We start from the raw sequence: 21,740 nt of genomic DNA, 5'->3' as shown, positions 1-21,740 counted from the left end.
ACAAAAAGGCTTAGGAGCAAACCTCTTGGGGTCTTTATTTTTGACAACGCTGTACGAGTCATGTAGAGACAAACATTTAATTGATACTGGTTGGCGCAAAAAAAATTATTCCTGCAGGGAGCAGGACTACAAAAAACAGAAACATGAGAGGACATGCATGATCCATCCGCTGGAACTAACACCTGTTCACTGGCTATCGGAACAACGCAAAAATGCAGTCTTCCGCAATCCCGCCCCCTGCAATATTTTGTGCATGATTGTCGGTAACTTTTATATAGAAGCACAAAATTACTTAGTAGAGAAGACTCATGACGTATAGAGTTGCTCAGGTGAGCCGTGAAAAGGGAAGAGACTCACCTCTACCCTTAGCGTCACTTTGACAGAGTCCCTCACTCCTCCGCCGCCAAGGGCGGCCACGTGGATTTCCCTGTTGCCAGCAGCCAAGGGCACCACGGGAAAGAGCACCGTGCGGCCCTGTCTCGCCGGCACCGTCACATTGCGCACCGACGAAGGCTGGCCTTCCTTGGCACCCGTACACATGTGCTTCGTCCCGAGCATCGCCACTTTAACCTGCGCAGAACAGCATGTTTATGGCCTGATCGGTATCATCCTGCATCCTAAGTTGCATATGCGAAAGAGATGCTGCAAAGTTATCTGGCGCTCTCTGTTCATTCTCTAATTATGTAACAGCGAGCTGGACTAGCTTAAAAAGAAATGCAGAAGAAACAGAATTGCAATGCACGACACGACAAGTGAAGCAATTAAGGCTGGCTTTCCATTTCTTAAAGTCAGTAGGACAAACGCATCATTATTATAACTTTGACTATCGCGACCATTACCGCTTGTAGCATAAAGATGAGTGCTTAAAAAGACGCCCGTGGCCAAAGGAGATGAGGCAAATAATAAATCCTACCCAGCTGCGCCTGCAGCTTAGCAAAATTACCTGAGCCGTCGCAAAAGCAATTCTTGTATCATCATCATCAGCCTGACTACGCCCACTGCAGGGCAAAGGCCTCCCCCATGTCTCTCTAATTAACCCTGTCCTTTGCCAGTTGTGGTCGCCGTATTCCAGCAAATTTCTTAATCTCATCCGCCCACCTAATTTTATCCCACCCCCTGCTACGCTTGCCTTCTCTTGGAATCCACTCCGTTACACTTAAGGACCAGCGGTTATCTTTCCTTCGCATCCCATGTCCTGCCCAAACCCACTTCTTCCTCTTGATTTCGACTAGGATGTCATTAACCTGCCTTTGTTCTCTCACCCACTCCGCCCGCCTGCGGTCTCTTAACGTTACACCTCTCATTTTTCTTTCCATAGCTCTGCGTTGTCCTTAACTTAAGCTGAACCCTCTTTGTTAGCCTCCACGTTTCTGCCCCACAGGTGAGTACCGGTAAGATACAGCTGTTGTATACTTTTCTCTCGAGGGAAATTGGTAAACTGCCATTCATGATCTGAGAGAACCTGCCATATGCGCTCCACCCCATTCTTATTCTTCTCGCTATTTCCCTCTCATGATTCGAATCAGCTGTCACTACCTGTCCTAAATAGACATATTCTCTTACTACTTCCAGCACCTCGCTACCAATTGCGAACTGCTGTTCCCTTGCTAGGCTGTTGAACATTACTTTGGTTTTCTGCATGTTAATTCTTAGCCCCACCGTTCTGCTCTGCCTGTCTAACTGATTGATCATGCTTTGCAGTTCATGGCCTGAGTGACTTAGCCAGGCAATGTCATCAGCGAATCGCAGATTACTTAGGCATTCTCCATTAACTCTTATCCCCAACTGTTCACATTTCAGGCCCTGGAATACCTCCTGTAAACAGGCAGTGAACAGCATAGGCGAGATCGTGCCTTCCTGCCTGACACCTTTCCTTATTGAAATTTTATTGCTGACCTTATGGGGAACTATGGTAGCTCTGCAATCGTTGTAAATATCTTCCAGTATTTTCACACAAATTTTTCTACACCCTGATTCCGCAATCCCTGCATGACTGCTGAGGTTTCTACTGAGTCGAATGCTTTCTTGTAATCAATGAACGCTATATATAGGGGCTGGCTATATTCTGCGCATTTCTCTATCACCTGATTGATAGCGTGAATATGGTCTATTGTCGAGTATCCTTTACGAAAGCCTGCCTAATCATTTGGTTGATTGAAGTCTAAGGTTGTCCTAACCGTAATAGCGATTACCTTAGTAAATACCTTGGAGGAAACAGACAATAAGCTGATCGGCCTGTAATTCTTCAAGTCCTTGACGTCTCCTTTCTTGCGAGTTAAGATAATGTTAGCGTTTTGCCAAGCTCTTGGCACGCTCGAGGTTGCAAGGCATTGCGTATACAGGGTGGCTAGTTTTTCGAGCAGACTCTGTCCTCCATCCCTCAACAAATCTGCTGTTATCTGATCCTAACCGGCTGCTTTCCCCCTTTGCATTGCTTCTAAGCCTTTCTTTACTTCCTCCTTGTATACATATTTTTGTATTGTATGTATTCTTTTATACATAGCGCTAAATGACGGAAGACAACAGTCACCGAAGCCAAAGAGCATAGGAGATGCCATTTTTTGTAGGTTATATCAAGGGGAGATAAATAAAAGCAGAATAAAAACGACCACGTCCCCAGGTGGGATCCGAACCCAGGACCTCTGAATTTCACGTCCGGTGCTTTCCATTATTTCCATCTTTCCGTTCCCTTGTCTGCTGAATGTATAGCGCTATACAGACGGAGACAACACACAATGCACAGAACAGCCGCTAGTCCAGTCCTGTGTAATCTACGATGTCTTCTTCGTCTGCCTAACGCTATGTGTATACGAACTTTGAACCTACTAGCCCAAACGAAGCTTCTCTTGCAGAAGCAAGAAGCGGGAATCAATGCAGCATACCACAACAAACGTTCTTCCGGATTAGAATTTCGCATATGCATATATCTTAAAGACAGGCACTGGAACTCGCACCTGGCGGGACGTCCCACTTATGATATCTTATCATCAAGCATATATTTACGCTCACTGGACCACGTGAGAAGGAACGCCAGACTATAAAAAACACCACCCAGTGCGCCCAATCCCAAAGCAGACAACACAAGATAAAGGCGCACCGTCCGAGCCTTGTGGTCGTAGTTGTACACCGTCGCCGGTATCTCGACCTGCTCGTTCTGGATGACGGAGTAAGGGAGGTTGACTTCGACGAAAAACTTCTTGAAGACCCGGATCTCGAAAGGATCAAGTACACATATCCCGCCAGATGGAGCCACGCCCACAGCGCTGACCTCCCACGTGGTGATCGAGTCAGGGACGGTCACCTCATGAGTAGCCTCTCCTCCTTCCCTAGAATGTTGCACAAGGAACACGTGTACAGCAAAAATAATCGCACAAACGTATTCTTTCTTCATTGCCGAAGCGTGTTTCATGGTTGGATATCTCTGTACTTATGGAGTCGTTGTACATCGCTTTGGTCAACTACGCTTAGGTAACCTAATGCTACCAGGAAGCAAAGGGCTTGGCTTTAGGCAATTACTGCGAATCAAATGTAGAGTTAATCTGCTTGAGCCGCCGCCTCTTCTAAATCTTATGCGGGACCTAATGTTATTCTGCAGCGTACCCACCCACAGTTTAACAACTGCCACAACTTCCTTCTGACAACTGCATTTGTCATAACCGTCGAAAGAAATCTTTCATCACATAATGACCTATGAAAAGGGCAGGAATTTCAGCTAAGTGCCTAATAAAAGCGCTCCTGATAGCGCGCGGTGCTTTATTGGATGATCTCCCCTTGTCCGAGTCCTGAAACGAAAGCCAACTTCAGTACATCTGCTTTTTTCCTCGTATTGACCATTCTTGCTCCGTGATTAGCGTTTTACAGTCAACAGCTAAATCTTTCAATAAACAAAGCTGCTGAATACGCAGTTTAAAAGAGTGCAATTACTTCTGGAAGATTGCGCGCAAGAAACCTGTAATTTCATTTGTATATACGTGGTACAATCTTTGATTTGGAGAGTTAGCATCAGCCATGTAGCTACGCCTTTCAATAGGATTGTAGTCACCACTAGAAGCCACTGCGAAAAAACTAAACTCGTTAAAATGCTCGAATTCTTTCTAGGCGAGGACAAATCCATAATTTCGGCAAGGTTGAATGCTGGACAATAACAATTCCGTTTTCGCATGGGGGGAAAAACTACCTGAATTCTGCGTTAAAACATAGGTAGTTAATGATCATGAATTACTCAAAAGCAGGAATGACTAGTGAGTCCAAACCGAGTTCACCGCATGAACATTCAGTGAGCCGAAAATTCAGATATTGCCACCAGGTGTCCCCGGGCGGCGCCTAGAGGACGAAGAAGGGAGGGACTCGCGTGCGCTCGCAGCGGGGACTCTGCTTCTCCGTTTGCGGCCTGTGTCTAGCCCTTTTGATTCCGGTTCTATTTGTGATATTTGTGGTGGAGGTGCTGGGTAAATCGCCCTGGAATATGTCGGACACCCCTCCTAACACCGAGCACCCCAGACCTCTCCCTGTCGACACGCCAGTGCATCGGGTCAGTCGCCGAAATCTAGGACTGTCCCCTGATCATGGGATACTGGAGACTACCTCGGCGCCTGGCCGGCTGCTTGCTGTGCTCAGGCGATTTGACTACCTCGGCGCCTGCCCCTCGACCAGTCAGGCAAGGCGCCGCGTACTACACCGTCCAGAACCCACGGCTACCAAAGTCCTTTCACGGGACTCAGTTGGAGGACGTGGAAGATTGGGTCCTCCAGTTTGAACGAGTCGCCGCATTTAACCAATGGGATTACGCCGCCAAGCTGAGGAACGTTTTCTTCAGCTTGGACGACGGTGCTCGTACATGGTACGAAAACCGTGAGGACACTCTTTTATCATGGCATGAGTTCCAACGTCAACTGCTCGCAGCGTACGTCAGCGCTGATCGTCGGGAGCGAACTGAACGCACCCTGCAGTCCCGCATGAAAATGCCCAACGAAACGGTTACGATGTACGTCGAAGACATGACGCGTCTCTTCCGACGGGCTGACCCAGCCATGTCGGAAGCTAAAAGCTGCGCCACCTAAAGCGGGGTGTTAAAGAACAGCTTTTCGCCGGCCTCGTGCGCAGCTCCCCAAGTACTGTTGCCGAGTTTCTAGCAGAGGCTGTCGCGATGGAGCAGGTCCTCCGGCAGCGTTACACCGCGTACGACGGGCCAGCCCTTGCTGCTTCTGTTACGGAGTCTTTCCTGGCGTTCAACAGCGATACCGACTTCCTCCGTGACATAATCCGCGCTGTCGTCCGTGAAGAGCTAGAGAAGATCTGTAGTACGTCGCAGCCAACGGCCAGCTCCCTTATGGGCATTATTCGGAAAGAGGTGCAGCAAGTTATCAGACCTCCGTTACTCCGCAGCGAACCACAGCCCATCCAGACTGACTACTACCGCCCAACGTACGCTGAAGCTCTACGACGCCCTGCCCCAAATCCAGCGGCATTTGTTCAAAACCCTCACGACGTCCCGCTACCCTCCGTGCAGCCAGTGCAGCACATCCCGAGTGATCGACGTTCCCTGCGCAGAGCGGACGTCGGGCGTGGCCCTGACCGACGGCGTTTGTGTTTCCATTGTGGGGAGCCCGGTCACCTGTTCCGCCGGTGCCCATATCGAGAGCTTGGCCTGCAGGGTTTTTCCTCCGATGCGCCAAGACCTCGATTTGGCCAAAGGCCCCCTGAGATTGAAGAGTACGTGACCCAGCAACCACTGTGGTCCATGGCGCGCCGTCAGTCCCAATCATCGTCACCTCGCCGATCATCATTTTCACGGAATCCCCAGAACTTCTCGCGAGTGACGGCGGACCGCTCGCCCCCCCCCCCCCCCATCGCCGGGAAGACTGAAGACAGCGACCTCCGGGGGCGTGGTCGCTGGATATCGACGCTGTACAGACCCCCCGACGAAGCCGACATCCGATGATAGAGCTTTGACGACGTCGACGACAGCGGGTGCAGTAAAGGACCGATTCTCACTGGACATACCCGTGCTTCTCGACGGTCACAGCATTAGCGCGTTGGTGGACACAGTAGCGGACTTTTCAATTATTAGTAGCAAATTGGCAGCGCTTCTAAAGAAAGTAACGACTCCCTGCTCTGGCGTGCAGATCCGAACGGCGGGGGGCCATATCATTACTCCGCTTGGACAGTGCACAGCTAGGGCCCAGATAACCGACTCGACGTTCATAGTGAGCTGCTTGGTGCTCCGCGACTGTTCTCGTGACCTGATTTCGGGCGTAGTTTTTCTCCGCGAGAATGGTGCCATTATCGACCTGCGTAACAGAACCGTTACGTTTTCTACAGCGAAAGTCGACGACACCTCCGACGTTCGTCAACGCAGCTCCGCCCTTCGTATTTCCACTGAGAGTGTTTTGATCCCGCCGCGCGCCAGTGTTTTTGCAAGCATCAAATGCGATGATGGGCTACGTGATCGGCCTGTAGTCGCCGAGGGCAACCTTTCCTTGCTGCTGACACACGGCATTTGCTCGGCCCGAAGCCTTGTACACCTCCATAACGGTCGGTCGGAGCTCCTGATTGCTAATTTTACGAACGAACCTCGTTGCCTTTTCCGAGCTACTGCCACCGCGTGGGCCGACCAAATGGCAGGCGTTACAGAGTGCTTTGCGTCCGAGGCCATGGTACATTCGGACACGTCCCTGGATCGCATCGATACTAGCTCCGGGCTATCAGCTACTCAACAAGACCTTGGCCTTAACCTTAAACAAAACCTCAACCTTAAACCTTAACACCTTAAACAAAACCATAAACAAAACCTAAACAAAAATTATTAAACAACGTCGCGGTAATCACAACATTAAGGATGGCTGCTTACAATAGGGTTAGTTGATTGAATATCCACGTCTCCCTAAAGTTGCGGCGTTCTTCACCCTTGACATCTTTGAAGCTGCCCTCGCCCAACACGTCAGCTTCCTCAGCAAATGACCTTAGGGCAGACTGCATTTCTGAAAGGGAAAAAAGTCAACGATTAAATGAGCTTTCTGCGTATTGCAAGTAGATCGCGGTTAGTGCGTCAGCGGCCGGCACCCAACCAATGCTGCGCTTCTCTGCGTTTAACTGAAACTAAAGACAGCTTGGAGCAAAGGCAGGTGAAGGGTGGATTTTCACCCCCCTGTATCTACCGTACAACCCCAAGGAAATGAGGCGGCGTCTTAGGCATTAGCTGCCGAAAAAAAAAAAAAAAACTATGGGTACGCTTAAGTCACCTTGAGAGTGGAATACAATAGCATTAGATGTCACATCTCTCCAGCTTATGTTGCCACTTGTGTTTGCGTTTGTGCCAGTTTCTTTGATAATGTCGGTCCATCAACTGCCATATTCTGACTGCTAGCAGGTATCCGCTGTTTTGTATTTGTGACGATGACGCAATTGCATAAATCACATTTTCTTATCTTTGATTTCGATTCTATATCTAGCGTTAACACGTTTTGGCGGGCTAGTTGGTTAAGCATCTTGAATATCTATATCTAGGCTGCTGTCTATAAACTAGGTTGCTCATGACCCGGTGGGCAGGTTGTGATGACGTCACAAGGTCCCGTGGTTCTCTCGACCAATCATTAATTTAATTTCAACCGGCCACAGTGGGCAGGTTTCCGTCTGCCACAAAGACTAGGTTGTGAGAGCCAGAGCCAGGGCAGCCGCCAACCCGTTAAGTGGTAGCAGCGCCACCAACGAAATCTTCGGCCCCGATCTGCCACTGACTCCACCGCGAGAGCTTGGTGTATGTGATGCGTGCACTGCGACCCAGACGCTCAGACAGCTTCTTTGGGACAGCTAATCACTGCAAAGCCCGTCGAGGGGGTATGGGGAACCATGGTTACTTAAAGAAATATTGAGTACATACAGAAATTAGCCTGGCTTTCTAAGAAACGAAGAGGCTACTGGTACCTAAAAGTGAAGCTTTTATCAGCTATAGATTATGAAAAAAAAAAAACATAATAGAGAAGTCGCCATCATCGGCTTGTTTCACAAGTAAACTGCGTATTCCTGACTTTTTTTCGTAGATTCCAAGGGCTATGGTACGCTAATTTTCAGGTTTAAAAGGACGCCAACCAGTCCTTCTTGGTGACGATGTCATGAATTGGAATCAAGTCGCGGAAGAATTTTAATTCAGTTCTGTCATCCAGAACGAGACTCTTTACTGCCGGACAAAGGTTAACATGTTCAGAAAAAGCCAGAGCAGAAATCGAATGGAGCTGCCTTCAGTGCAACTTCGAGCTCGAAATAGATGATAGCTCAATTTTGGACTGCAGTGTGCACCACGACTTGAGGGCGGACATCGGCCTTGTCCTTCATGAACCAACTTAAGACCTTCTTTTGACAATACAAGATATTTACGGGGAGGATGATCTGTGTATCTGCAATGGCCACCTGTCTGGCTTAACGCACTAAAGCTTAAAGCTTCGCGACTTCACCATCTTAGCATCGAAGTTTCGGCGACCGGAGTTGTATCTTTTTGTAAACAAAGAACAAAATTCACGACTTAACGGCACCTTCGTCAAACGCTCTCATGAAATGCTCAGTTTACTACAGCAAATCCATGAAGCGAAAAAGCCCCAAAAGCAACGCGCTGAGTTGCGGCGTGGCTTTCCATACTTTCGACATGATTGCAGCACTTGGCAAAGGCTGCGACGCATTCTTCCGTGTAGAGGGCGATGCCGGCATCCAGGTAGCTGCGCAGAGCCTCCTCGCGTTCAGAGCAGGTGCGTCGGAGCTCGTCAGGCTGCTTCCCCCGGGAGCAGCAATCTCGGAGCGTCTCGTTTTTGTATTCTTCCACTGCAGTCGCGCGCGCAGGGAGGTAGGAAAACGCTCTCAGTAGGACATCCTTTGCGCCACCATTCAATCATAGCATGGCAAAGATACATGTCACTAGCGCAGGAAAGGCAAGGCGAGCTTTGATATGGAGAGCAGTGGCGGGGGGGGGGGGGGGATCAATCGAGAGGACTTGTCTTATTAAGCATGAGATGCTTCTAGCTTCCTGTTTTCGGCAATCTCCACGGAACGTTATCCAGAAATCTCGACGATGCTACGCTGAAACTACACCCGAAGGTGACGTTGAAACCGTTTCAAAGGCATAACTTCCCTCAGAATTGTAACCACGCAAGAAATAAGAGCTCGCAGCGCTCCGAGCTGTATTGGAACCAGCGCTAGCGCAACGCGATGACGTCCGGCGTCTTACACTGCACGCCTCCAAGGCTTAGTTGCATGGCACAGAGATAGAGCACACTAAAGTTGGAGGCTCTAAAAAATGAAGTGTTGCTTACCTATGTCCAAATTGACTTCACGTTTTGCGCGCCGTCGCTCTTCTGCTGAAAACAGAAGTCAAATTCTTCAGACAAACTGGTTTCTTCGATGTCGAGAGCCAAACAACGTACACAAAACACAAGCGCTCTGTTCAATTCTTGAGGAACTGAACTTCATGTCTTCTGGAATGCCGCATCACATTTGATTATGGTCATGTTGGGAACAGCGCTAACACAGGATGGAGCCAGCGCCTGTGTTGTGTTCTCGCTCCATCCTGTGTTAGCGCTGTTCCCAATTTCATCGTAAACCAACGAGCCCAACTCTCCACTCTTCTTTCGATTACGGTATTACTGCATCGTTATAATAAATGTGCAGTATTGAGGAATAGCTCTTGATGATCTCCTTGTGTGTAGCGTGCAGCTTTACTTTTTATGACGTGACAGCCTGATAAAAAAATCCGAAAACAGTTAGCATGAAGTCGAGATTAATAATAGCGTAGACGCACGTCACTTAAGGGTGGCCAGGGGATCGTAACAGTAGCCTACTGTGTTCGTGAGTTTTCCTCTGAATTCTATCTTACGTTTCCTGCCTCAAAAAGTCCTGTAGATTTGATAAAACTGCGATTAAGATCCTGAACGACGGCACCACACCATCAGAGCGCATTCGGGCAATGTGGCGGCTTTACAACAAGAAATATTGCACAGACGAGATAATTAAACTTTGCGTCCTTAAGAGACAGTGAATGGCGCCCCAGGGGATGAGGCGCATCCTGCTTTTCGTCACATAGGCCACTGCAAGTGAAAAGAGGTTGACCAACTTGCTCTCGAAAGCGAAGATTCTGCATGTGCCTTGCTGGCCGAACGCTACATCGATGAGAGTGGTGCTGGAATCCGATGATGTCGCATCACGTCTTGTACTATTATCTCCATCAGCTAGGTCCCTATTTTTCTTTTCTTCGCGAGAGATTGCGAATACAACATCATATGCCTCCATCTGTTGTCTTTTGCATGTCTTAGAATACAGATTCCAGTGCGCAAAGTACAGAGCGTATACTCGCGATATAGGACGCGCTATTCCATGACATGCAGAGCTTTGTCTGCACAACAAGAGTGAGGAAATGTTTCTCTTGCCTGGCGCGCCATAGCTGGCTTGGGCTGCGAGCAGCACCACACCCGCGTTCACCAGCGTTTCCATCGCTTTCCTGCCAGCGTCCTGTCCGTTGCCCATGTCCTTCGCATCCATAGACTGGAACACCTGCGAAAGGGCCAATGCGCACGCGAGTTATCTACGCTACACCAATCAGTGAATTCTCCTTATTGCGACGAAACGTCACGCAAAGGTGCGCCACTGAAGCGAAGAGAAGCGTCCTGGCACAGAAGTAGAATCTGAGGCTCGTCTCTGCCCACGGGGGCAGTTCAAGGAACTCCCACTAATAGCATTTGCAGCATTTCTGTGACCACTTGTAGTAATGATGTGCCATGTTAGCGAAACTACCGGAAAAGAAATTTATTTGAACGCATTTTTTGCCGATTCAAAGGTAATGCTCTCATGTATGTGCCTCGGAGTGCCCCCCGACAGAGGTAGAAAATTTACTACTGCCGATAAAATATTTATGACGAGAATGTCGGTGTTTCCTGTGTGGAGCTATTGTGGCAGCACGAAGTCCTGTAACCAAACGAAACCTGCATTGCCAATGCAAAATTTAATATTGAGCAACTGAATATATCGGCACTCAGCATCCATTTAGATAGGTGTGAATATCAAGCATGTAACAGCGGCCCTGAAATAGGTGTTAGCCTCCCATCACACAGAGCGATGCGAGCCACCCAGTTGCTCCACTGGGTCTGGTTTCCGTTCTTCACCATTGTATTTTGTACCGTCGAAGCTTACGCTGTAATGATCAGGGGTCTCACCTTCTCTCGAGTTAGGAGGTCCTTGCGTCGCAGCAGGTATACTGCCTGGTCCACGCCCAGCAAACCGACCCGTGTCCCTTCCGTGCCCTTCAGCAAGAGGGTCTCAGTGGCACCGGGTTCTAGCACTTCTTGCGGGTTCCTCCGGGTCAAAGTGAACTGCACCGAATGTCCAAGAGCCGTGAATGGAATGTAGGTGCAAGCGAACAAGCGACGCAAGATGCAGGCAATCTTTTGAAGAGAAAGTTTTCTAGGCACCAAACTGTCCTCTAAATCTGTTTGGCAAGATAGGTGTTTAGCAGAGGCTTTTTCCTAGGGCATAAGTCTTCCCCTGCACGCTATAACTGCCCTCAAGCATACGCCAGTTTGCCTTCTCGAATGCCGCAATTCCATTGAGTCTCCACTCCGCGCCCTCTGTTTCGTGTAGTGCCTCGCTCGCCTCGAATCAGCTTTGAAGAGGCACTAAAGGGAAATACGAAGCCAGGCTGGACTGATAGGCTAGGCTTACCTGATGACAGATATCTCATTTTTACCTGAAGCAACGTTTTTATGAGCCATTAAATTCCGTAAAATCGAGGTACACGTCGCACCACCACTGGAAGATTCGTGGAGCGGCGAGTGACGTATTTGCCGTATCGACCGACAATTACCGTCGAAATGAGAGAAAAGCAGCGCAGCGATCATAGCCGACAGTGCGAAGGGTCTCGTAATTAAAACAGCGGAAAAGAGGCTATGGAGATAAAGGTTAATCGCAAACACGAGAGGTAAAGCTTTCGCCTCTCATTCTGTGCACTCAAGATGCGTGCAGCCGTTGTACGCAGCAAGCTCAGGAGCTCAAGTTCGCAACGGCATTCATGCTGAGGGTGCGCGCTATGCGGCCAGCGAAGCGGTTTCATTCTCACTTCATCCGACGGATCGACGACTTTGTGCAGGCTGTGGGCGTTATGGCATTTAAAAGTGTTTGTTTGTTTTTTTTATTTTTAGTAACCGCTCATGCAGACACACGCATGCATGCACGTCGTCCACGTCTGAAGCGCTATGCGAGCGAGTGGTATTCCGTGTTTTCTGCGCAGTCAAAATACGAATATGCTTTTAGATTCGCTGAAAAATATCTGAGAAGCACCGAATGCGTGCACCATTACATCATCTTTTGCCCATTACAGAAAAAGGTTCCCCAGTGCGGATCATCATGCGAGCAGTACATGAGACGGATGAGACGCAGAGTTCTTCGCGAGAAAAACGTTTGACCAGTTAAGGTGCGTTCGTCGAGATTATGCGTGCACCCGCCTGCCGAAGGGCACAGCCGGAAGGCGGCAGACTGCAGCTGGACGCACCCTGTCGTAATTCCTGCCCGCTTACAGGCCGCAGGACACAATCCATCATCATCGTCATCAGCCTGACCCCGTACACTGCAGGCCAAAGGCCTCTCCAATGTCTCTCCAATTAACCCTGTCCTTTGCCAGCTGCGGCCACCGTATCCCCGCAAACTTCGTAATCTCATCCGCCCACCTAGCTTTCTGCCACCCCCTGCAACGTTTGCTTTATTTTAGAATCCGTTTCGTTACCCTCACGAACCAGCGGTTATCTTGCCTTCGCATTATATATCCTGTCCAAGCCCATTTCTTCTTCTTGATTTCGAGTAGGATATCATTAATTAGCGTTTGTTCCCTCACCCACTCCTCCCGCTTCCGATCTCTTAACGTTACACCTATCAATTTTTTTTCCATCGCTCGCCGCGTCGTTCTTAACTTAAGCTGAACCCTCTTTGTTAGCCTTCACATTTCTGCCCCATAGGTGAGTACCGGTAAGATACAGCTGTTGTAGAATTTTCTCTTGAGGGAAGTAGAAATCGCAACGACCCCAGCAGAGTCAATCACAAGGGTTGTCTGCGATTATACTTCATGCGTAGTTAGCCAACAAACACGGTATAATCTACTGGAGATTGTGCCGCTTGGTGAGAGGTGCGCATGCGATTTTTCACTGAGACACGTAGTTGAATGAATACGTTAGAGCACGACTGCTGCTCGCATGCTTTCGAGGATCCCTCAAAGCATACATGTACAACACTTCAGGACAGTGCCAGCGCATCAAAGGCTTCACGCTCGCGTTATCATCGCATATGTCTGCACGCGTAAGCGTGATCAGCAGTTTGTTCTGCAGTCTACAGCTGCCCTCAATAACTTCACGTAGTTTCCTTCGCACCCACGTAGCTTCCAGCGAGAAGCAGACGCACGCGATGCAGCGGAGTGACCCTACCGAAATAGAGGGGGGAAGAGACGGCCTGCACTTGAACGTCCCCTCCGTGTCGTCCTTGTCGACAGAAGGTTGTCAGCAGAGGTGTCACGCTTTTTCTTGTCAGACCAGAAAAAAAATCTTCGTGCACGATGGGATTCGAACCACCATCCTTCCGTTCCGCAGCCGAGCGTGCTAATGGCTGCGCTACTTCCTGCCAAGGCTTATGTGTCGTGCTTGTCTAGGACGCTGGAGAGTGTTTGCAGAAAGGCGTCGAATCAGAGGGATGCTTCCGAAACACCCTCCAGTGTCTCCAGCGTTTAAGATTCAAAAGCAATTGTGTACTTAATTAACATCTTAACCACACATCAGTGACACAAGCAGCAACACCGGGTTAAATGCATTCGCCTCACCGCACGTTAGGTCAGCAAAGTAAACCCTGAATTTTTTGGTTTCCGGCCGAGTTTCGGCTACTTGGAAGTGGCGCCTTTGTGCGCTGCGGTTCCAAATGCGTCACATGGCCGTTCATTTTTTTTTTTCAGGTGCTTTGAATGAGTAAAGATTTTGGGACTTTCATTTGTGGTTTTCTTAACAAAGCAGCCATATTTCCGTGTAAGAAAAAAAAAATGTGGGTATTGCTCCCGTGGAATAAAGCTATCTGTCTTGCCTAGTTTGATATTTACTTTAGTGTCCCTTTAAGACCAGCTGACCCTCATGCGACAGGCCCGTTCGTTCCCTCTGGGTGGTCTCAGTCCATACGGAGCAACGACGCAAGTTCTGTCCCTGCCACGGTTAACAACGGGTCTGCTTCAGAAACTTTGCACTCACATGCGAATCCGCCGTGCATGTAGGCACAGCGGTGACGTAGACGGCGTCTGTGACCAGAACGTTGCCCACGAAACCGACCACTAGGAGTCGGAAGCTGGGCGTCATCTCCGGAGTCACGACGAAGGCCACCTTCGGGTCGAGGACACCGCCGTCCGTGATCACCTTCTCTGCTTTAATCACCCGGCCGCGAGAGAGAATCTGTGTGCAGAAGACCGCGTGAACCAAGAATGAACAAAGAATTAACAGTACTGCTTTTCATCGCATACAGCGAGCACTTAAAACCGAACACCCATGCACTGAGAAAAATTCAATTGAGGTCCATCTCTCATTCACTATTCACCATTCACCAATTGCAATTTGTGTAGAAAGCTACCAGTAGGACGGTAATATTACACTGTTGTAACTGTATGACATTTGGAATTTGAGGGCTTAGGAATGGAATTCTCTCTAAATACGGGCTCATTTTATGATCTTCGTTGTCATATATTGTCGCCTTTGAAATTGTACACGAGGTTTTGAGATAAAGTTGCTGTTTACGGTCAAAGAAGTAAAATCACTCATGACCTCAAATATAAAGGCACTTAGCTGCAGCTCGTATAACGAATTTTGTAAACAGACGTTACATAGGGTCCTCGTGATGACACGAATTTGAGAAGATTGAGCATTCCTGAACGTTTAGGCTGAATAATTCGAGCAGCTTGTGCGAGCTCACGATTGTTGGCCTAGACTGAACGTTCGGATTTATTAACAAGAGTATTGAAACAAGGCCGCCGTACTGGACTCCACCTGCTGCCTTTATCGATTTTTATTCTTTTCCTTATGCATGTTTTCAACAGCAAATGTTCAATTCGTTCCAAATATAACGATGTGAAGGATCCTATTGCGTCCTGTCGGAGTATTATCTACTGCAAATTTTAGACATAAACCCCTTTTCCCGGCACAGTTCAGGAAAAAACATCACTATGTTTTCTACACCGCCGTAGACGGGATGAAACGGGACCTGTGCAACGGTCACCGTTCCCGCGTCTCCATCTCTGGCGAACGTTTAATAGTGCGCGTTCTGTCCCATTACGTAGTCTCAGAGTGGCGAGAAAATGTTTCCTAACTACTTCAAGCGGATTCCTTCCAGGCGCGTGCATTTGTTGAATAAATGGGGTTCGCTAACAGGAACACGAGGTCTGGGTGCGAGCTTAAAAGGAACAGCAGATTCTCCACTCCCTGTACTTTCACATGCCGGATGTAACAAGTAGAACGAATGAGGTCTATTCACTATTTGCAATTTTTGTAGAAAGCTACCAGTAGGACGATAATATTACACTGTTGTAACTGTATGGCATTTGGAATTTGAGGGCTTAGGAATGCAGTTCTCTCGAAATACGGGCTAATTTTATGATCTTCGTTGTCATATATTGCTGTTCCGGCCCATGAAGGGCACGACAAAGGCTGCTAGGCTTAATTGTTATGGCCTTAATTAACCCACCAAACCTAAGAATGCACCGCCGAGCCTCTAGACGGACTGTAACAGTATCATGAATCAAGACATTCACAAATCGCAAGATTCTCATCCGAAGTCAATGAACCTATTTATTTTGGCAGCCTTGTTCACAAGACGACAGGCCGAACTAGAAAAATAAAACTGTCGCCCTGCACTGCACTCACGGCTTCTAGGCTTTGTGTAATGGCACCGAGATGGGCTAACCAGGAAACCAGTCGGAAGAAGACGTAGCACTTCTTCTAAAGGATCTAAGTAAACAGGGTAAACACTTACTTTTACTAACATCTGTCTTAAGAACCAGCCACATGACTCGTACATTTTTTAAAGAACACGGGTGCTTATGAAATCTAAAAAGAAATGATAAAGGTCAGAAAAAAATGATCAACATGAACAAACACCGACAAAAAAAAATTTTTGGTAAGTCCATTTCTTTTGAAACGTTCCGTATGAGGACTGAGGTTATCCCTAACTCTTTCTGTATGGTTCATATGGAAGCCATATAGAGCATACTGCGTCCATAAGTACTATGCCAGTAACACGCCTTGAAAATTTCAAATCCACCGGACCCTGTATGAAGTCATGCACATCAAGTAGAAGTCGTATAGAAGCTATACAGAAAGGATATGGACGGCATACGGGAAAGATATGGAAAGCGCACAGGATTCGCATATCTCTTCAACATCATTTTGACTGTATTTTTATAATTGCGCGTCCACCGGGCGTATGGAACGATTCAGTATTGATGCAGCCAATATAAGTGCTGAGCCCACTTGCTCTCCTTGCGGATTTTCGCTCTGGCTCGATGACCTTCAAGGAACATGGTCAGATCTTCTGGCGATCAAGGTACAATAAAAAAGAAAGAATTTACGGCGCCGAACTTAAAGGCCGTGATGACGTGCATGCATGGGCTTTGAAAAATGTACAAAGGGCGGTGAAGCTGTATGTGTAGAAGATGTAAGTCAAAAGGGCTTTGTGTTGTCCGCTTCGCCTGTCTATTGTTCTCCTAGCACTGTGCTTCTGTCTGCAGGAATAGTTCACAACTTGCGATCAGAAGAAGGCAGTTCCTGAGAATAGAAAATACCTGAAGTGTGCATTAACTCTGCTCTGGTGTTGTTTCTCTTTGCATATCTGTGCATATTCAATGTTTTTTTTTTTCTTTGAGTAGTGGAAAGAATAATCATGCTGTACTCTGGCCAACCGATGCGCGCGTAAAGCGGTGGAGCTAGACAACCTGATGGGCTAGAATGAGATTTCAGGGTCGGAGTTGTTTTTCTTACCACGTAGTATGCTGATTTCAGTTGGGAGTTTTGAGATTTGAAGATCGAGGCCTCGTACATGGAGCCCGGCTGCGCAAAAAGAAAGAAAAAGAAGCATTGAAGCAGAAGGGGCGAGATGAACGACAACGTCGAGCACGTTTTTTCTGTTTCACTTGAAGGTGTCCTGTCGGAACCCCTGTGCCGTATGTCACAGTCTATTTCAAGAAACACTTACATACCACATCCTTTTATAAATATGCCACTAAGGCCCAAAATAAGTTAGCATAGCTTACACACAACGAAACAGCTCATGTGCACGGTACTCGTTGTTTAGTAATTCTACTTTTTGTGGCGAAATTTAATATGAGAGCGTTATTTTGAAATAGAATATAACCGCCAACCTCAACGGGTAACAGGATAGCATATACGCTCAACATAAAAGCACCGTCATACTCAAATTGGACTAAGGTAGGCGCATTGAAGTCTGCAAGCGTTGCCTCGACTAACATCGCTACACATAAGGCTATTTGCTCGCTTATATTCTCGTTGTCTCAATGACGTGGTGAAGCTTTTCAAAATGGGCTTTGATTGTCATGCTGGATATAATTGCATGTAGGTGCATCATTACATATAGGAGCATCATTACATTACAAATTACATACGTCTATCATTGGCCAGTTTCTTCTAATGCCCATAAATAAAGGAAGAAAAATAATGTTTCAAACTCATGTTTGCTAGCTACAAAATCAGTGATGAAAAGAAAGAACGAATACAATGTTTGAATGCTCGAGAAAGAAAGCTTGATCGGTGGATATCACTGAAGTAGATTCTTACCGCCACTAAAGCCTTGGGATCCTTTCTCTCGATGGCGATGTATTTTCCTGATCCGTCTGTGTATGGCTGCAGCCTGACAACAGCTTTGGCCTGCTGATGCTGCGACAAGCGGCGGTCGGCGGTTTCCACCTGTGAAGAGCAGCACGCCATACTTCGCAACACTAATCACTACCCATAGCAGCAATTTCAGTTGGCTCGTTAACAGCTATGTTCCTTTAATTTCACTGCAAGTCGCTTTATCTCTGGAAGTTTTCAGCGAAGCATCAAAGAAGAAACACATTAAGGCATGGAGGTAGTAAACCTCAGTGCCTTAATAGTCTGAGGTATTAATAAATAAATCAACAAGCAACGTAACGAGCTGCAGTCCCTCGCTACTTCTCAGGCAAAATTAGAGATCACTGCTTCGACCCGAATTGGGAGAATGCGGAAGAATCGACGCCTCCTCGGCACTCGTCGCCTCTCTTTGCCTCTGTTTATTATTTTCTATCTGTTTGTTAATTTAACTACTCAATTAGCGTAACTATCTTATGCTTTAATTAAAAATCGAATTATTTACTCTGATTATATCTTCTTTAATGTCAATTAACCATTTTGGTTTTTCAAATTTGGCGCCGTGGTTACTTTCGAGGCCGCTTACTAAATCCCCGCCCAGCGTATTCAAGCATCCAATGGTTTTTGTGGATAATTAATTAATTATACTGTGCTAAGACTTTTTCTTTCAAATATTTGTCACCCATCAAATCCGTTTCATTTCATTGCAAACTTTATTTTCACGCCTTTGCCTGTTCTCGCACTATTTTGCCGTCCGCGGCTGTTTTCCCGTCCACTCACTCTATCGACGACCGCGCTAGTTCAACATTTTTTCGACATTTTTGGCTCTAATTAATTAACTGATCATCCTATCGACATATTTTTATTTTTGCGCAGCATCCTCTTTCGATTACAACAACTCGTTTGATGCCACCTCTTCTGAGAACTTCACAACTGCTGAGGATACGTTTTGCGGACACGACCGCACCGACGTAGCCTAGAAATGATTTCGCATTAACGATAACACTGCTATAATGGCGTAAGCGAAAAATCAACCCAGGCAGGGACCATCTTACATGCATCAGTGCATTAGTGTAGCTCCACTAAACCCCCCGCTTTCTGTATAATGACTATGAGGAGCCATCTCACCAGTGTATCTTATCTCACCATCTCACCAATATTTATATCATTTTTACCAAGGTTTCCTGTCGTTCCGGGCACTGACAACCATAGGTACCATTTTGCGAGCAGGCTAAAAACGCACAACTACAATGTTTCCGTTTTTTGTGTGTGGACTTACCGTAAACGTGAATTCACCGTCGGCAGACTTGGAATTTATGAGGAAGGTCACCACGCCGTTGTTGTCCGTCAAGTGACTCATGGGCGGCACTCGACCGTTTTCACTTGTGACTTTTGTCGTCACACGCGCGGCTGGCTTACCGTTGGGGTACATCACTTCCGCCTGCGAATTGTGCGAGAGATCAGACGTCAGGTTCGCCTGCGGGACGGGAGGGGTGCTTATGACCGTCTTAAGAAGAACTACGAACCAAGGTGGCATCGCAGTGCAAAAGCTGGAACGATGAGATCCACATTTACTAAGAGAGAGAGATATCAGCCGGAGCACCGACTTTCTGGTCGGCTGCTCTAAACTAGAGAAACAGGACACCGGGTGGAGAAGAATAAGGTGGAGACGGTCACGTGGGCCTGTTGACAGTGTTTGTCCTAGGCTCTTTGTGTGAATATATCATGAAATTAAGAGCTATCTAGAAACCTTGGCTAGTCTCTGGCCAGTGTACCAGGACGCAGTAGAGTGTTCATGCGACATCATAAGCCTGCCTTTCCGCTCACGTGGTGTAATTAACTTCGCTTGATGCCGTCCTCCACCTCAGATAGCAACCGCCTCAGACCGCGCCTGGTCATGCGCACGCCAGCGGCGTCCGGGCCCACAGAAAGAGAGAAGATTGGCCCAGCGAAATAGATGCAGTCCGTTGATGACACTAGCCTCGCTTGAGCGCCACATCGTGAGCAAAAGGTGGCACAGCTGGCGCATTTGCCACAGCAACCAACATAATGTTTGGTTGGCCGTGTGCACTAAGGGGGATCCCAAAGTGGTTCGTCGCCTTTAAGCTTTTGCTTCTTTACCTGAGACCGAGTAGCGTTGCGGAAGACAGCGCAGTGTGCATAGCCCCACTGAGGAAATCGCGCGCCCTATATTGGCGTTCTCTTAGCGACAATTTGCCTTGGAACAGTGGGAACTTTTACTGCTGGCTCCACGTGTCCAACTCATTTCCTTCCGCGGCAGGGATAGTGACCAGTCTTCCTTTTTTTTGTGCAGCCACTTACTAATATGAATACTAATGCTAATACTAATAGTACTAATACGAATTCTACTAAGTAGCCAACGCCAGTCGCTATCGCGAACACAGGCGATAAACAGCAGTTGTGCGGGTCAGTACTTAGGGACAATCGCAAGAAGCATAGGCTTAGGAACTTCCGCGTGTACTATCCCTATCAGAACGGGAATTTATTTAATTTATATTACTACAATATTATTTAGTCTCTATGTACTCCTCCTCTTCCTGACCCACCTCCCACCCCAAGCTACGCGTTCTTCGGCGCATCGACACTCATTACACCCCTCACTCATGCCCCTTCTTTCCTTCACCTCTACCCTGTTGCCACGATCCGAGCGCTAATCTGGAGCGTTCTCTTTTCACCTGCACCGTCGCCGTTGAAACCAGGATTATCCATGCTGCTCTCCTGTCAAAGAGGCGGCCCTGGCTAGGCTCGGAACAACTTGCTTTGATGAACCTTTGATGAACCATTTGACTTTGATCACCCTGGCGTAGTATGTCCTCGATAATCAATGCTCCAACGCTATAAAGTTTTCCCTCTCTCCTTTACCATCACACTACACCTGAAGCAGCGTCCTTTGCATGTGGTTTATACCTACTGTTACCACTTGAATATGATTCTCCCTCTTTCTGAGTTAGGGGTATCTTCATCACGGAATAAAACACAGGAGGGAAACTCTCACTGGCTCACGGCTGACACCAGTCAACCAGATGACGCAACAATAAATGTGTGGCGTGGCAGAGGTAGGACACGCAGCTGTGGCGTCTTGGGGCGCCCAAGACAAGCGACACGCAGTATGCCCGAAGACAAAGATGACGAAAGTAATTCTGAGGAAGCAAAACCAAAACTTGGCAGGTTCCTCGTTGCTAAAAAAATGTCCCCGAAAAATTGCGCTCTGTTTTCTTCATGGTGTCGAACCAAAATATTTCGGAATTCACTCCGCGTTCAAAATCACGGATTGTCTGTCTGATTTCGGTTCGCCTTAACTGCAGGATTTCGTTGTAGCTCAAACCGGCTGTAACTAGATGGCACATTTTCGCCTAATTGAGCTGGAGCTGCTCGTGAACAAACAAACATCGCATCTTAGAAAAAAGGTAAAAATTTAAAGACAATGAATTTGCCATGTGCGAAGATTTGTCTTTGCGCTCGTGCGTAGTGAGAGAATGTCTCCTCCACTTTTCGAGGTGAAAATAAGCACCGTTCAAAGTTTGATGTCGAGAGAAACTGTCAGTGCGGCTCACGCAATATCTCGCAATGTAGTTCTATCGATGCGATAGCTCACAGTACTTAGCGACAACCATTCTCACACTCTGCGTCTGAAAAGAAACCCACACACGAACTAACAGCTTTTCTTCCTTAAAAGTCTAGGCCGCAGTCTATGATTTTAGCGGGAAGTTCGCTTAAGCCAGCTGAAGGCGAGGTCTTACGCACTGCTAACGATTAGATGTCCATTGCAAACGCAGAGATGGTGAAAAGGCCAAGAGGATTCTATTAATTCTTTTTGCCCTGGGCTTTTTTATG

The 21,740-nt window shown here is 47.6% G+C and overlaps 2 protein-coding genes across 3 annotated transcripts in view; one reads left to right on the top strand and one right to left on the bottom strand.

The window, feature by feature from the left end:
* LOC149341833 (complement C3-like) overlaps positions 1-21,740 on the bottom strand; it is an 82,257-nt gene that overhangs the window by 34,446 nt on the left and 26,071 nt on the right. The window contains exons 11-21 of one of the 2 annotated variants that reach the window (XM_089544062.1): positions 19,165-19,326; positions 17,835-17,963; positions 17,022-17,090; positions 14,250-14,447; positions 11,193-11,348; positions 10,410-10,533; positions 9,300-9,344; positions 8,632-8,811; positions 6,851-6,980; positions 3,098-3,326; positions 358-570 (exon numbers count right to left, since the gene is read on the bottom strand). In XM_089544062.1, the coding sequence (XP_089400188.1) occupies positions 358-570; positions 3,098-3,326; positions 6,851-6,980; positions 8,632-8,811; positions 9,300-9,344; positions 10,410-10,533; positions 11,193-11,348; positions 14,250-14,447; positions 17,022-17,090; positions 17,835-17,963; positions 19,165-19,326 (1,635 nt within the window). The remainder of the gene's footprint in view (positions 1-357; positions 571-3,097; positions 3,327-6,850; positions 6,981-8,631; positions 8,812-9,299; positions 9,345-10,409; positions 10,534-11,192; positions 11,349-14,249; positions 14,448-17,021; positions 17,091-17,834; positions 17,964-19,164; positions 19,327-21,740) is intronic. The other variant, XM_089544063.1, reaches the window with a different exon arrangement.
* LOC149341834 (uncharacterized) lies at positions 5,147-6,764 on the top strand. The gene is made up of 3 exons (XM_089542765.1): positions 5,147-5,424; positions 5,510-5,712; positions 5,914-6,764. Exons 1-3 carry the CDS (start codon positions 5,147-5,149, stop codon positions 6,762-6,764), a joined length of 1,332 nt encoding a protein of 443 aa, XP_089398891.1.

Source organism: Amblyomma mixtum, chromosome 5, assembly GCF_055824585.1.
Source record: "Amblyomma mixtum isolate Tamu chromosome 5, ASM5582458v1, whole genome shotgun sequence".
In the NCBI taxonomy this organism is placed as follows: Eukaryota; Metazoa; Arthropoda; class Arachnida; order Ixodida; family Ixodidae; genus Amblyomma; species Amblyomma mixtum.
This window is presented reverse-complemented; position numbering and strand designations above follow the sequence as displayed.